Consider the following 16749-nt stretch of genomic DNA (forward strand, 5'->3'; position numbering starts at 1 on the left):
TTTAAGTGATTACTTAAACAAAACAGTGAGGCTCAGGATGCTGTGGTTCGATCCCCAGATCCTCAAGCCTTGCCAGATCTGCCCAAAAGATATAAAAAAAAAATCCTTAAAATAAAATATAACAAAAAGAAACACTGGGCTGCGGCTGGGCTCAGGGCAGAGGTCCAGGGCTGAGTTTAATCGCTGTGCCTGCGCTTTCGACTTCCAGGCTCGGGCTGGCTGCTGTCCCCCACTGCTGCCCACACTCACTGCAGCTGGTTGATGATGACTATGCGCATGTGCTCCCGTGCCTTCAGGATCTTCTCCAGCCGGTGGATGTCGTAGGTATTGGGGTTCCGGAAAGGGATGTCATCAGGCAGGCCTGTGACCTCCACAGCGTCAGGGCTGTCTCGGATCAGCTTGTAGGGCACCAGCACCGGCCGGTTCAGGCCCAGGGCCTCTCCTGCGGGGCAGAGGGCCGTCAGGGAGGTGAAGGTATCCCCATGGCAGAGGTCAGGGGCCGCAGGGAGAGGAGCCTTTACCCCGAGAGCTCCCAGACCAGAGAGGGGCCTGGCCAGCGAGGTACTGACCGTATTTCTCATTGAAGAGCTCCTTCACCTGCTCCCGAAGGATCACCTTCTCCCCAAGCCTGTTGGCGTCATCCTCATCTGCGGGACCAACAGAACGTGTGTGGCTGTGCAGGCTTCCCTGCACCTGCCTTCTTCCTTCTGGGGACCGAACCCAGTACCTGGCACCGAGCTACATCTCCAGCCCTTTTGGGATTTTCTTTTTTGAGACAGGGCCTCACTACTTCCAGGCTGCTCCGGCTGGGCTCAAACTTAGTCCTCCTGCCTCATCCTCTGAGTACTACACATGACAGTGCTCAGCTCTGTTGCCTTTCCTAGGCTGGGCCTTCCCTAGTGCCTGCACTGGGGAGCCTCAGTGCCTGGGGGCCCCAGGCAACACCATCCCATGTCCCCATCTTGGGGTGTAGGGTCCTGAGCAGTGGCTTCAACCACACAAGACCCTGTTAGGTGTGGTGTCACAAACCTGTAACCCCAGCCTGTCCAACAGAGCCAGACCTTGTCTCCAAGTAAAAATGGAAAAGGGCTGCAGTCGTAGCTTGGCATGAAGGCCCTGGACTCAATGCCTGGCACTGGGGGAGGAAAAACAAAGACTCCAGCTCTGGCCTGGGGAGCCACCTCTGCCCCACCTCCAGGGCCCGGCACTGAGGCTGGCACAGAGAAGAGACAGCCTCCGCCAGCCGAGGACAGAGGCCCAGGAGGGTAAGTAACTTGCCAAGGCCACACAGCTGTGACACACCAGGAACAGCAAGTCTGTCTGACCACAAACCCCTGGTCTTTCCTGGTCGATGACAGCTCTGGGTTTCCCGAATTCAGTTTTTTCTTTTTTCTTTTTCTTTTTTTTTTGCAGAACCGGGGATTGAACTCAGGCCCCTGCCCTTGCCAGGGAAGCACTTATTCCACTGAGCCATCTCCCCGTGCCCCCGCCCCCATTCAGTTTTTCTATCTTTAAAAGAGCTGAGGGCAAGCGCAAGGGTCTGAGTTCAATCGTCGCTTCTGCAAAAAAAAAAAAAAAAGCTGATTTGTTTTTCTTCTTTTGGTGCTAGAGAAGGAACCCAGGCTTCACACAGCTGAGCTGAGACTGGGCACGAGCAATGCCCCAGCCCCGAGGACTCGGGAGTCACATCATTCTGCAGGCTGCTCCTGCAGGCCTCCATTCTGCCCAGCCCACCCCACGGGGGTGGACCCTCTGGAAGACTCCGGGCAAGAGCACCTGAGTCCATCCTGGCTACACCTGGCCCTGCTTCCATGCAGTGACATGCACAGCGCTGGCTGGAACTTAGCATCCCTTCAACTGGCTTTAAGCACTGCACTTCGGTCTAGCTGGTGTGTAGTCTCTGAAGCAAGCTGACGGGTCAGTGTTGTCCCACCCTGTAACTCCCAAAAACCATGCATGAACCTGGCGGATTGGAGATCCTTGGGACAGGAGGCTGCGAGTTCCCAGGCCAGGGCATATAAGAGTACACGTCAGAGTTCAAGCACTGACCTCAAACGTTAGATACCACCTCCAAGTGTCAGGCAGATTGCTCTGTATGGCTTTTTCTCTTATTAGAGGTAAAGGCAGGCCTCCTACCTCCTCCCAGCCCTCACCTGACTGCAAGTATTCTCACACTCACTCATCCTCCAGCCACTCCCTTCTTCACAAATAAAAATGCAAGTTCAGCCCTGGGTCGAGGCTTTTGTTCCAGCTGCCATCATCCCAGTTAGATTTAGGACCCTTCAGCTTCCCACAACTACAAAAAAAGACTTTAGTGTCTTTATTCTTGTTGGGCATTACACTGGAGTTGGTGGACTGGAATTAACTCAAGAGAACTCTAGTAACTTTTCCACGGGATGACAAGTACAAGCTTCCTGGGTCCGGACGAGGGTTCTCTCTACTCAAACTTCTTTATTTTTTTTTTCCTCCTTGGGGTTGGTGTTACTGGGGATTGAACCCAGGGCCTTTCTGCTGAGCTGTATCTCCAGGCCTCCCCCACCAAATGTATTTTTTGCAGAACCAGGGATTGAACTCAGGACCCTGAGCTTGCCAGACAAGCCCTTATTCTACTGAGCCATCTTCCTGACCCCTAAGCAGAACCTGAACTCCCCCCCCCCCCGCCCCGCAGAGCTGGGGACTGAACTCGGGCCCTTGCGCTTGCCAGGCACTTATTCAACTGAGCTATCTCCCCAGCCCCTTTAAATGTATTTAGTACAGGGTCTATAGGGCTTCACAACACAGATCAGACTCATAGTAATCCTTGTTTTTCAGCCTCCTGAGTGCTGGGATTACAGGCACGCGCCACCATGCCCAGTCTCAATTGCCATCTCAGTGTACCCAGGGGTGGGGCCAGCATGGCATGCCAGGCATCAAACCTCCAGCCCCTGCATCTGCCTAAGCAGGCGCTTTAATCTGCTGAGCTATCTGGCCACCCTTCCAGCCCTTTTTTTGCTTTCTTTTATTATAAACTAGGGTTTCACTAAATCACCCAGACTGAACTTTAGAAGCCCCCTGCCTGACCTCCCAGAGTGCTGGGGACTACAGGCCTGTGCCACCACAGCCTGGCTTCCCTATTGCTTCTATTGTGTGCACAGAGGCACAGCCCTGCCCCATAGCAGGCAGGGCCTGGCACGACTGTGTCCCCAGGTATGGCCCCGCCTGGGCCTGAGCTGGAGAGGGAGAGACACAGGTGGGCCTTCAGCCCTTGGGCCTGCACATTCTCCGCTGGGTTCCAGCCAGTTGGGTTCTAGGCCAGGGTGTGGGGCAAAGAGACGTGGGCCATAGTGCTGGGGAGGCCACGCTGGACAACTGGGTGCTGGCTTGCACGTTCTGCGTGTGCTTCCCTGTGACAGCCAGGGACGGGCACCACACCAGGAAGCACAGGGAATCCCTGCCACCAGGAGACATTGCTCTGAGCCCACTGACCCAGGTGGAAGCAGAACACTGTCACACAGCTCAGACCTTCCCTCTGCTCTCTGGCCCCCTCCTTGAGGAGGCCCCAGTCACACAGCAGAGCCACCAAGCTGGTGAGAGCAGGGGCAGGGCCACCTGGAGCAGGGCTGCCCACACTGTCCTGGTGACAGTCTCTGGCTCCAGACAAGGTGCCCTGCAGGCTAAGGCATGAGCTAGGGTTGCCAGCAGGGTCACACTGGGGTGTCCATCCCTCACAAGTGGGTGGGGGAGGCAAGGCTGGAGGAGGGGCCTTGAAGATGAGTGGGTGGTGCACACCTGTCATCCCAGCACTCAAGGCTGAGGCAGGAGGAGCACAAACTGGACTCCTGCCGGAGCAACACAGCAACAAGACCCAGGCCAGGAGCCTCGCTCCAGGACACTTGTCCTTTGGTTCTCATTCTACCCCGAGCCTGCACCTCCCTCCAAGTCCCAAAGGGTGCACTGAATTAGTGGATGACCACAGATGAATACTCCAAGCCCAGCACCTGACATCACCCGCTCCCAGGCCCACACCCTCCTGTCTCAGCCAACTGCCCCAGTTCAGCCCAAACTGCTGAGGTCAAACTTGACTCCAGGGCTCTCCCAGTCCACAGCCCACAGCGTCACATTCTGCTGGCATTACTGTTAGCCACCAAACACACCTAGGGCTGTGATTCACCGCAGGCTGCCGCCAGGGCCCTGCCCAAGTCATTACACCATCTCCCCTCCATCCCATCTGTCTTCCACCCAACAGCCGCAGGGATCCCCTGAAAACCCCAGCTGGGACCTCCCCACACACACTCAGAGCTGCCCTGGTTTCCCACATCCTTAGTGGCCAGGCACCAAGGTCCCTCCCAGTCTGACCTCATCTGCTGCCCCTGCTGCCCCCCCCCCAGCAGGTGACCTCAAGGTCTTTGCAGCAGCTACTGTCTGCCCACCCCCTTCAGGTCTTCACTCAGTGCTTCCCCAGAGCCAGTTTATCTGATCGAATCCCTTAAAAAGGGAGTGCATCATTGAGATCTGGGGAGGGCGGCTCAGTGGTTAGCACTTGCCTGGCATGAGTAAGGCTGAATTCCAGCCCCACAAAACACTACCAAAGCCACTAACAGCCCAACCCCCCACCCTGTCACCCTCCCACCTGAGCTTCTGTACTTGACAAACTGACTCACAACTCCATTCACATCTCCCTACTCCATTCACACCTCCCCACCCTGTGCTCCAGGCCCTGGCAGGGGTGGGGGTGGGGGTGGAGGTGTCTTAGAGAGCTGCCTGTGTCCCCATCCCTAGTTTTGTCACCGGACCCCCCACTTCACGAGGCTGCAAGCCACTGCACTGTGCCTGTGGTCACCCCCTGGTGTCTCGGGGTTGACCTCTGGCCTGGAATATCAATGTGGCAGATGGATTATTCATTTATTTTTTGGGGGGGGGCAGGGGAGGCTCTGAATGCCTTCAGGGCAGGTTTGGCTGGCCTGAGTTGTGGGGATCCAACCACAGCAACCTGAGCCTGACTGCTTTGTTGAAGCAGCCACTTAAAGAACTGAGCTAAGGGGCAGGCCCCCTAGAATACCAATGTGAAGGCCCCTAACTTGCCCTCTTCTAGGGAGCTCCCCACCCAACAAGTGGAGAACTCTAAGGTTCCCCCTTCTCCCCTACTGAGCCCCACAGGCAAGAAAAAGGACAGGGTCTGTCCACCTCTGTGCCCTGGGCCCCAGAGGAAAGGAGGCACTGCACCAGCCCCAGGCCTGGCAGCCTGGCATCTGCTGCCCACGGAGGCCCCATCCCACCTGGCAGATGCCAGCTCCTTCCAGGAGGCAGCGATCTTCACTGCAGCCTAATTAACAAAGAACAGTCAAGGTAATGAGGTAAGCATGTGGCTGGCGCGGATGGGACAGCTCCAGGCACCAGGCAAGGACAGAGCCAAAGGGGGGTTGGGGGCAGGGCTCCAAGGCAGAAGACAGGGCCCAGCGGAGTGTGGGACGCACAAATGGCCCTCAGGGCTTGGGCAGCAGGGACTGTGGAGGGTGTCACTGTTCTGTGGACCCTTGTGAAAATGCAGGCCCAGGAACAGTACTTTAATCTCAGACCAGAGTCATCTTGGAGAAAGGGCAGACCACAGACCACAGGTCGTAAGCTAATGTATCTAACATCACCCAGCTCAGAAATGGCAGGAGGAGCTCCCGTGCAGGCCAAAGGGTCCCATCCCAGATCCTGCTGGCGGCAACCCTACCAAGGAAGGAGGCAGGCCCTACTCAGGTCCCTTCCCCACTCAGCACCTGTGAGGAACAGGAGACCCCCCCCCAGAGGGGGCCTGCAGGTGGAGGGGACCAGACAATGCCAGAGATGCACCCGGGACAGGATCCCTGGCCTTCCTCAGCACTGGGGTGACCCCCTGGGTGCCCAGCCTCCTGCTGTGGGGACAGTGGCACGAGAGCTTGCCAAGGCTGGGTCTGCAGGGTCCAGTCCTCGCCGTAAAGCAGGGCCTTCTAGGCCCTCATGCCCAGCTTGGCTGCCTCTCCACTCCTGAACAGGCTGGGCTGGAGACATGGCGCCCTCAATTCTTCCTGCTAAGTGGAAACTGGGGCCAAACTGCTGAATCCACAGGAAGCCACAGCTCTGTCCCGCCACCTGCTGGGGGCCTGGCTCCAGGGTCCCTCCTGCTGTGGCACAGCTGGGAGGGGCACCAGTCTCCAACACTGACAAGGCTGCCTGGAAAGGCCCTTGTAACACCCTGGAGAAACCTGTGGGCTTCTTGGAGAACAGCCACTCATCTTTAGCTTAAACGTCATACCTTCCAATACTGTTGTTTTTATCCCACTCTCCCTATTCAAGAACAGTTCTAGATGCTGTTTCCTTGCCTGCTCTCATGGGTGACCACACAGGCTTTGGTTTCTGTTTCATGGTGTGTGTGTGCATGCGTGTGCACCCGCGGAGGGTCACACCAGAGGCCTTGCCATGTGCACGGTCCCCCACTGACCCCACAAGCCAGCCCTGAAAGCCGCTGCCCTGACCCCACAGCTCTGAGCCCCGAGGGCTGCTCCTCCCTTCCCTCTGCTCCACTGCTGGCTCCCTGTCTCCAGCAATCCCTGGTGCTGGGCTCTGGCCTTGGCTGCTGGCTTCACACACAGCCTTGGCCCTTAAGGGCCAGCAGTGCCTCCTCACACCCTGCTCCTCCAGGTTCTGCACCCCTCAGCTTTCCTTCTGTCCCTTCTCAAGGGGTGGAAGTGGTTACCATGGTAACCCTAAAATAACAGATCATATTGTATCATCTGATGGGCTAAAAAAACCTCTTCCAATGCCACAAAAGCAAAGCCTGGCTTGCTAGTTTTCCCTGAAAGCCAGGTTGAATCCTGGCAGCTGGTTTGGGCCAGCCAGGCTCAGGTGGGGCTCTGGCTCAGGCAGCTTGGGCTGCCGCCTGTGGAGTCATGATCTGCTCAACTGCAATCCTGGCCCCATGTCCCTGCTGTTCCCTGGAGAGCGGTTCTCTGGGCACAAGGGCTGTTCCTTGCCAAGGGCAGGCGAACGTGTGTCTGCTGGGTTCCAAGTGCACAGATGCGGCCCTGACTTTCCTGGCCAGCGAGGCCCCGAGGGTCACGAGTGGTCTCAGCCCTTCCATGGTGTGTCATGTGTCTCCCCCCTCGCTTGTGGTACTGGGGTTAGACCCAGGGCCTCTGCTACAGCCCCAGTCCTTTAATAGATTTTGGATAGGGTCTGGCTCAGTTGTCCTAGGCTGGGCTCCAACCTGCAATCTTCCTGCCTCGGCCTCCCAAAGTGCAGGGGCGACAGGTGTACATCGCCTGGCCTCACATCAGCCCTGGTGGTCCCTTTCACCTTTGCAGCTTTCCATTTCATCCTTAGGGCAACCTCTGGTCCTTGGCCTGGAGACCCTGCGGCGCCCCTACACTCCCCTTTCCCCTTCCCGCGGGCCCCAGGGCTCCGCTTCTGTCCTCTGCCTGAACCTGCTCATCCCAGCATGACCACCAAGGATCACAGTGGCTCACTGCCCAGCGAGCGGCAGTGATCAACCCTCAGACTCGCCCTGGGGCTCCGCTCTCCACATAAGTGGCACCTCTGGGGCCCGTGGGGCTCACCCCCATTGGGACCCAGTTTCTAGGTCAAATCCATTCCACCCAGGGTGGCTCCGTGCCTAGGGGTTGGGGGCGCTCTTTGGTGTGCACAGTGAACTGCGCATCTGACCCACCATCAAACCTGTCCCCGTCACGTGACTCTGTTCTTTCACCTGCTCAGGACAAAATCTTGGTACAGCCCTGCCCTTGTCCTCTCTTTCTCAGCTCACATCCTTTGCATTACTTTTTATTTCTGTAGGTTAGGCTGGCCTTGAACTCATGGCAATCCTCCTGCCTCAGCCTTCCAGGGGTAGGACTACTGGGCAGCACCTCCACATTGGCTCTGGCTGCACCTGCAACAGTCCAACACTGGCTGGACTTTCAAGCCTTAGCCCTGGCTTCACTGCAGTGGGGTTTGGTTATTCTTTAGTTCTGCAGGGCTGCAGGTAAAACCCAGGGTTTTGTGTGCACCAGCTGAGCCACAGCCCTGAGCCACAGCCCTGAGCCACAGCCCTGCCCCCCGCCGTCTGCAGCATGGACTCCTGGTGGCTTCAGAGATTGTCCTGTGTTTCAGCTCCAAGGAACTTGTCACTGTCCAGTAGGGTGCTCTGCTTCCTTCCTGTGTATTTATATCCGCCATGGAACGTGGCAGAGATCTTGGCCTATTTTAGGGCATCAAACCTGGCACACAGTAGGCACTCAGTATGGTTGTACCAGTAACAAACCAAAGGAAAAGCAGAGTCTAAAGGATTCCAGACAGGATTAACGCTGTTGCTGCCGTTGACCAGGAGGGGGCGCCAAGGGGTCACCCAGCTGGGACGGAGGCAGCGACCATGGTGGCGCTGCAGAGCAGAGTGGCCCCGAGCAGAACACAGGAGACTGGTTCAGATCTTACCACGCTACGCACATGCCTGTGGCCGTGTGAGGTATCTGTTCCCTCTCTGAGCCTTGGTTTCCTCCTGGGAGACTGCTTACTGGGCTATGATCTGTGACTGGGCACTGCTGAACTCTGTAAATGGTCGATTCAGGTTCTGAGCAAGTGAGGGATTCCAGGCGTCCACAGGGCGCCAAAGCCCAGGAGGAAAGGGAGAAAGCATTTTGAGGCCGTGGGAACACGTGTGTTTTAGGATCAAGTGTGTTGTATCCACTTATAGCAGTGAAAGAAGCAAAATTAGTAAGTTTGGGGGAAAATCTTGGAAGAAATATATTGTAGTAAAAACAAATGGCCATCTGGGCTGTTAGATTTCTGTAGTTCGCCAATTTCCCCCATGGGCTAATAGCTACATTCCTTGTTTTTTTGTTTGTTTTATTTTTGCTCCTCGGATTAAGTTTGGGACTTGTGCTTGCCAGACAGGCGCTTATGCTGCTGAGCTATATCTGGCCCTTGTTTTAACTTTTTTTTCCCCTTTGTTTTAACTTTTTAATCCTACTTATTTTTTTCTGAGGCAGGGTCCCAATATGTATACTAGACTAGCCTCCAATTTGTGCCAATCCTCCTGCCTCAGCCTCCCAGGTGCTAGAGTACAGGTGTGCACCATCACCCCAGCATTCCCTTCAGGTCAGGGCACTAGCTCCCTGGGCAGAGGTCTCTGCTCTCTACAGGCACCACATGTCCCTCACATGACCTGGTCAGACTGTACTACGTCTGTGCAGGTGGGATACCGAGTTTGGGGACGTTTAGCTCTGACTGTCCTATGGTGACGCCAGCCCCTCTGCACTGCAGGACGGTGCCCTCCATGGCCATGCTGGGCTCCACCACCTATGGGCTCCGGTGCATGTCTATCCCCAAGAGCTGGTCATGGGACTCAGAGAGCAGCCTTCCCAGGCTGTCCCTGGCCAGCCTAGTGTCCCTGTTTCACTCAGCACTAATGGGCAGGGGAGGAACTGCCGATGGCATGCAGCCCAGGGCCCTAGGTGGTGTCCTTTCTGGTCCCAGGGGGAGCCCAGCCCACAGGCCCTCATCCAAGGCCCAGATTCCTGCTGTCACCCCTGCTGCTCTGCACAGCCCAGGCCACGCCCAAATCTGCCTTCCCCTCCAGCCACAGCTGGCCGCTAGACCACAGTGGAGGAAGCTGAGGCCCTGAGCACAGATGTCATACCCAGTTGGGACACTGTTGAAGGCATTCTAGGGCCCTGTCCCCTTGTCTCTCTTATTTTATACTACCAGGGATTAAACTCAAGGCCTCTACCTGAAGCAACACTCCCAACCCTTTTTAAAAAATGCTTTGAGATAAGGTCTTGCTAAATTGCTGAATTATCCAGGCTGGGCTCAAACTTGTGATCCTCTTGCCTCAGCCTCCCAGAGTGCTGGAATTACAAGTGTGTGCCACCAGGCCCAATGTCATAGCCATTCTTAGCAGCCTAGGGAAGCCCCAGCCCCAACCTCACCTTCCCAGAATCATCCTTTGGGGTCCCCTCCCACCCAGCGCTGACACCACCAGCTGCACCTATCCCTGCAATGTCCAGGCCATCATCAGGAGAAACAGGAACAAGGACCTACCCAGCCTGTGCCTGAACTGTGACATGGTGAGGCCCAGGGCCACCTGTGCCTCATCACCCACTCCTGCTCCAGGATGACCCTGAGAGCCCAGTCTTCCTCCTGACCCAGACAGGAGCTGGGCAGGACAGGGGACAGGAGTGCAGCCCAGCACCTGAGGCCTGCAGAGGCCCGCTCTGGCCTCTACCCTAGCACCATGGCCCCTGCTCCTTTGGCCCCATAGCCAGCGCCTCTTACCAGGCTTCGGGATGAGTCCTTGGAATGGCCTGGAAGAGAAATAGAGACGGGTGAGTGGCATCTGGGGACACGGTGGCCACCTGGGAGTCCCTAAATAATGAGCGGGGTCATCCCAGCCCACTGTGGCAGAATCTGCCCTTCAATCTGGGTGTAGAGGCTGAGGCAAGAGAACCCCAAGCTCAAGCCCAGCCTGAGGACTTTGGTGAGACTCAGTCTCAAAATAAAAAAATTTTAAAAGGGATAGGGATATAGCTTAATGTGCAGGCTGCAGGTTCAATCCAAGGGAAAATAAAAAAACAAACAAAAAAACCCCAAACCAACTCTGTGCTTTACCAGGAGGCTTGGGGCAGCGCAGGCATGCTGGGTAGGCAGGAGTGCTCATTCACGCCCTGGGTGGCCTGCAGCTTCTCTCCTAGCCCTCCCAGGGCCCCCCAGAGTCCCAGGACCCACTGCATCCAGACACCCCTATTCTCCCTAAGTACCTGGTGACCGTGAACTTGATCTTGTCAGCTACGGCCAGGATCCGTTCCAGGTTCTGGGAGCCAAAGGTGCAGGGCTTTCTGAAGGGGATTCCTGGGGGCAGCCCCTCAATGAGCACTGAGCCAGGGTTGCTCTTGATCCGCTTGTAGGGCACCTGGACTGGGTACTTGATACCCAAGGCTTCCCCTGGGGGGCAAGAGGAACATGAGAGCATTGGGAACAAGAAGGGGCACACAGTAGGCCAAGCTTGGGGTGCAGCCTGGTGCTTCTTATCCTCAGGGCCAGACTAGCATGCCCACCCAGGCAGCGCCCACAGAGGCCCTGGCCTTCCTGACTCAGGACTGGCCCAGCCTGAGCAGAAGGGCTCCCCAGGGGTGCTGCCTGGGCCAAGGCCCTGCTACTCCTCCCTGGGCTCTGTGGAGGGCTGCCACCCTTGTTCTCCACAAGGAGCCCCATCCCAGCTCGTCTGGCATCACCCTGGGGGTCTGAGCATGGCAGCCACTGTGGCCCCGCACCAGGCTGACCTAACACCCAGGGCCCAGACAGGAGCCACCCTTCTCCAAGGCCACCCCAGGTGGACGAGGGACGGAGCTCCCTGCAGCAGCTGTGGGGGCTCAGAGCCAGCAGTGTCCCCTCTGAGCCACAAGGCAGGAAGCTCTTGAGCCCTGGCCGCAGGAGTAACCAAGGCAGCCATGCGCTAAGTTAACATTCATCTCATGAGTTCTGGGCACGGCAGCCCTGCCTCCATCTCCCTTTCTGCTCTGGCTCCTAGGAAACAGTCTGATTTGTGCCCCAAGTGTGGCAGGTATGGAATGCCTGAGCCATCCGTGGCTCAGGCCTCTCTGTGAATTGATGCTGAATACATTATTTTGAAGTACAAAATCTAGTGGTTTTTCTTCTTTTTTTTTTTTTTTTGGTGGAACCGGGGATTGAACTCTGGCCCTTGTGCTTGCCAGAGAAGCGCTTATTCCACTGAGCCATCTCCCTGGTCCAAGCTAGTGGTTTCTAAGACATGCACGAGGCCACAAAGTTATTACTACCAACCTATTCCAGAACAACTTCATTTCTCCAAAGCAAAACCCTCCACTCCTCAGCCGTCCTGCATGCTACTCTACAAATCTTCCAGCAACCAGTAATGTCCTCTCTGCCCCTCAGATTTTAATTTTTTGCGGTACTGGGTATTGAACCCAGGGGGCGCTCTGCCAGTGAGGTATACCACCAGCCCCTTTTGAGACAAGACCATACGGAGTTGCCCAGGCTGTGTTTAACCTTGGGATCCTCCTGCCTCAGCCTGCTGAATAGCAATATCATGCCTGGCTTGACGGTGGCATAATCTCAGGTCCATACAGGGCCTGGCACTCAACAGTCTGAAACAGAACCACCAGTTCTGGCCCTTGCTTCCTGGGAGCTGGGCATTCTCCACTCTGCTCTCCACCAGGGGTATGTATGCCCTCCCACCAAAGCGACAAAGTAGCCCTAGGTCCTGGCTCCTTTAAAGGGCCTGACAGAGTCAGCTCTCCCTCCTGGAGTGTGCAGAAGAGACGGCCAGTGCTGCTGCAGCCATTCTGCCACTCAGCAGAACCCTAGTGTGAGGCAACACGCCAGCCACAGAAAAAGAGATGGAGGGTGTCCCTGAGCCGCCAGATCCTGCTGGCCCTGAGGGCTGCCTGCTGCTGGACATCTCACACTGCTGCATCACGGCCAGCCACACTGTCCACGGACAGCACACCTGGGTCTCTCCCACCTGAATGTCTCCCCCAGTGTGCTGTCAGAGTTCTTCCATAGAGGGCCAGTGCCAGGCACCTCCCCTTGAACCTGCCCAGGACTCTGAATGTACTCTTGATTGTCTCTGCAGGGTTCCGCAGGGTAGAGCCTCACACACGCTGGATAAGCACTCTATCTCTGGGCCTTCTTCGGTCTGACCTCAGGGCTGTTGCACAAGCCAGGCTCCCTATCCAGCTGGAATCCCCTTCCCCTGCGGTCTGCCTGGCATCTCCTCACCACCTCTCCCTGGCGGGACTCAGACTCGCACCCCACCTGGTCCCTCAAACAGCCTGCACGTTTCCTGTGACGCTCAAGGAACAGCGTCCCCAAGGACTGGCCTCAGTTTAGCTGTTGACCCTGGGCCTGCAGGCAATGCCACCCTCACCCCAGCTCACCGTATTTCTTATTGAACAGGTCCTGGACCTGCTCCCGCAGCGTGTTGGCAATGTCAATCCGGGAGAGTCTGGCGTCATAATTTTCTGCAAAGGGAAACAATCACACTGGAAGCTGTCAGCTGAAAGGTACTCGGCCTTGCAGGGCGCGTGATTGTCTAATTACAGGGAGCTCCTGCTCCGGCAATTACAAGCCTAGAGTGGCCCTCAGAGCCCCTCAGCTGCGAGTGAAGCTCCACAGACGGGCACGCTCTTCAGGAAGGACGCACGCTGTTGCTGAAACAGCAATGAGCTAGAAATTAATTGTTGACATTTGAAAACAACCAAACTGATAAATAAGCCCCACAGGTGAAGAGCCTCAGAGAGTGAGTTCCCACGCCAAGTGGGGTGGGGAGGGAGCTGAGAGGAATAGGGTCTTTGGTAAGTCATGGGGGAAAGGCTAGGGACATGGCTTCGTGGGGCACAGCCCCTCAGTTCCATTCCTGGGACCACCAAAAAAAAAAAAAAAGGTGGCCTAGTGGTACACACCTGTAACCCCAGCACTCTGGGAGGCTGAGGCGAGAGGGCCCCAAATTCCAGCCCAGCCTGGGCAACTTAACCACTTAACAAGATACTATCTTAAAGTCAAAATAAAAAAGGGCTGGGGAGATAGCTCAGGTAGCTATGGGTTCAATCCTCAGTACTGCAAACACATAGACACAAACATATGGACACACACATACACACACCTAAAAAGAAACACTATGAGCTCTTGGACTCCTGAGCCCTAACCCGGCCTTCCCAACCTACCCGCAGAGTCCAGCATGGCAGGGCACAGTGGCTCATGGGGTCCCCAGGCCCTGTGGTGGCCACCCTCCCATCATCCCACTTGGGCTCCCCACATGGAAGTCGACCTCCCTGAGCTCAGCCTTACCTGGGAAGCCCTGTCTCCTTGGGCTCTCGTCCACAACGGGGTCCCCGGAATCCCGTTCTGGGGTGGGTGGAGAAGAGAAGCCAGGTGAGGAGGCAGCTCGGGCTCCAGGTGGCATTGCTGGGGGCCAGGGGCCCTGGGGAGGGCAGGGTGGGGAGTAGGAGGAAGGGGGTGGCTCGGTGCCCCAAGCTCAGGTACCTTGACTATCTGCCACAGGCTCCTTGACACCTTCAGTGAGCAGTTCTGGCCTGGAAAACACAGTGGGGCTGTGACCTGGGTCCCCTGCAGCATCCTGGAAGCAACACTGTCTGCACAGCTGTATAGCGGGTCCACCCAGCCTGGTGTCCCTTCGCACCCTCAGGACCTGGGCACGCTGGGCTCTGGAACCCTGCCTCAGCAATCCCCTTTCAGGCCCCAGGCTGGCCCCTCTGACCCTTGCTCTCGGTTTCAGGACATCATCCGACCACTGCCACTTAGGCTAGGGGTGCAGAGCAAGGGGAGGGATGGGAACATTAATGCCTAGAAACAGAAAGGGCCACTTCATGCAATTCTGAACCTAAAGCTAGGTGCAGGAACACATGGCCACCACCCCAGCACTTGGATGGCAAACTAGAGCCCAGCTGGGGCAACTTGGAAACTCAGCAAGACTCTGTCTCCAAGTAAATATGAAAAGGGCTGGGGAAGCAGCTTGGCACCAAGGCCCTGGGTTTGGACACAGGAGAGAAATGGGGGGCAGGGGAGGGCACACAGAGGCTGAGCCGGCACTGATCTGGCCAGCCTGTCTGGGCCTCACCTCTTGATGATGAACTGGATGCTGTTGCTGGCCTCCAGGATCTTGCGCAGCTTGGCAATGCCGAAGCAGTTGGGCCGGCGCAGGGAGATGCCGTCGGGCAGCCCCACCACGAACAGCTCCTCGGGGTACATCAGGAACTTGGAGTAGGGCACCTTGACTGGCTCCGAGGTGCCGATGGCCTCAGCTGGGGGTGGGAGCAGGCAGCAGCTATGCAGGGCTGGCCAGCGTGGCCTGCGTCCACCCGATGCCACTTGTCTGTGGCCTCCTCTCACTGGGGCTGACAGGGAACCACCACAGGAACAACCCGTGACACTAACACCTGGTGCGTCCTGCATGCCCATCATCCTACTCTCTGGGAGGCTGAGGCAGAAGCATGGCAAGTTTCAGCCCACCCTGGGCAACTTAGTAACTTGGTAAGGCCCTGCCTCAAAATGAAAAACAGACGAAGAGCTGGGCATGTCACACTCAGTGGTACTAGGCTTTAATCTCCAGCACCAGGAAAACACCAAATTCTTGTGGGATTTTAAGCTCACATGTCAAAATGAGCAGGACTTTAGGCCCAGCCACAGGCCTCAGCTCCCTCATCTGTGAAGTGGGGCTCAGGACAGGATTTTGTGTGGGTGCAGTGAGGGATATGTGTGAAGCCAGCGCATGGCCTCACTCCTGCACACGAGGAGCTTAAAGAACAGCAGCCCTTTCTCTCCTCTTTTGGCCCTGGAATTCTTTTTTTTTGACACAGGATCTCTACATAGTTCAGGCTCACCTTGAACTCACTATGTAGCCCAGGCTGGCTTCAAACTTGCAGCAAACCTCCTGCCTCAGCCTCCTAGAGTGCTAAGATTACACATGCACCCCTGCCCTGGCCCTCCTGGTCTAGGGTAGGCAAGCTCTGGCTTAGGAGTCCCCCAGTGCTTGGGTACACAGTTCACTACCTCCAGCTGAGGCAGACTTTGGACAAGAGCCCACGCCTGAGGGAGGCACAGGCAGGGGCTTGGTCCCCTGGGTTGGCGTCCCTTCCCCCTTCCGTGCCCATCCGGAGGCAGGTGAGTGAGCCCTCATGCTCACCATATCGCGTGTTGAAGAGCAGCTCCACCTGCTTCCGCAGTGGCCGGATCACATCCCCGTGGCTGTCTGGAGAGAAAAGGAGCCTGCCAAGCAGCCCAGGCACTGGGAGGGACCCATGTGCCCAGCACTGGCTGATCCAGCAAGCCGACCCGTGGGTGTGACCTCAGAGGAAGGCTTCTCTAGGGGGCGCCAAGTGGTGATGGGCATCAATTAGGATTTGGCCGTCCTCCCAGCAGGGCAGGGCTGGTCCAGTAACACTGGTCTCCTGATGCTGCTCATCACTGCAAACAGGAGCCAGGCTCCACCCCTGCCATGGCCCTGGCCCTGCCCCTCACCCCTCACCCCTCCTGGCCAGCCCGCTGGACTACTCCACAAGAACTACTGGAGATGGGAGGGAGGGAGAGACACAGGGGTGAGGGGCAAGGGAAGGAGGTGGGAGGGTAAATTGAGGCAGGGCAAGCTCACCCTCCACGGGCCGCTCCTCTGGCCGCGGGTCCTCACTAGGCCCTTTGTCTGCAAGATAAGAGAGTACTGGGAAACACATCTGTCACCTCCTGGGCCCTGGGGAGGGTGGTGCTACCCCCAAAGGACTAGGGCACCCCATTCCAGACATGACCCTACTTCCCCATGAAGACACAGGGAAAAGACAAGGTCCACCCTCTTGATGTGATGTCAGACGGCAGTGACACAGTGAACAAGTTTTTTTTTATTTATTTTTGTCCTGTCAGAGGTGAATATTCTATTAGCATCTAAATACTATAGGTGTTTGAATTCAACAAAACAATCTAACACTGTCTAGCAGTCTATAATATTAGTGGGTTATCCTCAGAAGTTATTGACTTGAGCCTTTTACAGCTCCTCGTATTAATATGGATTTACTTTATATACCTCATTTTTATACTTTTCTGCTGGATGGTTAAGACCAAGATATAGCAAGACCTATATACCCAGAAATGTAACTTTTGTATCTGATAAGGTCAGCCAAGTACTCTCAGGATTTATCCTGTAGTCCTGTACTGCCTTTTGTACATCCTTTTGTCAGTGTATGACATGTGGATGAGTCACGGCCATTGCTT

The 16749-nt window shown here is 56.4% G+C and overlaps 1 protein-coding gene across 5 annotated transcripts in view; it reads right to left on the minus strand.

Annotated features, from left to right (window-relative positions):
• Gtf2ird1 (GTF2I repeat domain containing 1) overlaps positions 1-16749 on the minus strand; it is a 74281-nt gene that overhangs the window by 3111 nt on the left and 54421 nt on the right. For all 5 annotated transcript variants that reach the window (XM_023714521.1, XM_023714519.1, XM_023714520.1 and 2 more), the window contains exons 15-24: positions 16139-16186; positions 15674-15739; positions 14609-14792; positions 14014-14063; positions 13819-13875; positions 12909-12992; positions 10752-10935; positions 10270-10298; positions 570-647; positions 250-442 (exon numbers count right to left, since the gene is read on the minus strand). In XM_023714521.1, coding sequence (XP_023570289.1) covers positions 250-442; positions 570-647; positions 10270-10298; positions 10752-10935; positions 12909-12992; positions 13819-13875; positions 14014-14063; positions 14609-14792; positions 15674-15739; positions 16139-16186 — 973 coding nt within the window. The remainder of the gene's footprint in view (positions 1-249; positions 443-569; positions 648-10269; positions 10299-10751; positions 10936-12908; positions 12993-13818; positions 13876-14013; positions 14064-14608; positions 14793-15673; positions 15740-16138; positions 16187-16749) is intronic.

This window comes from Octodon degus, unplaced genomic scaffold, assembly GCF_000260255.1.
Source record: "Octodon degus isolate 3935 unplaced genomic scaffold, OctDeg1.0 scaffold00035, whole genome shotgun sequence".
Lineage (NCBI taxonomy): Eukaryota > Metazoa > Chordata > Mammalia > Rodentia > Octodontidae > Octodon > Octodon degus.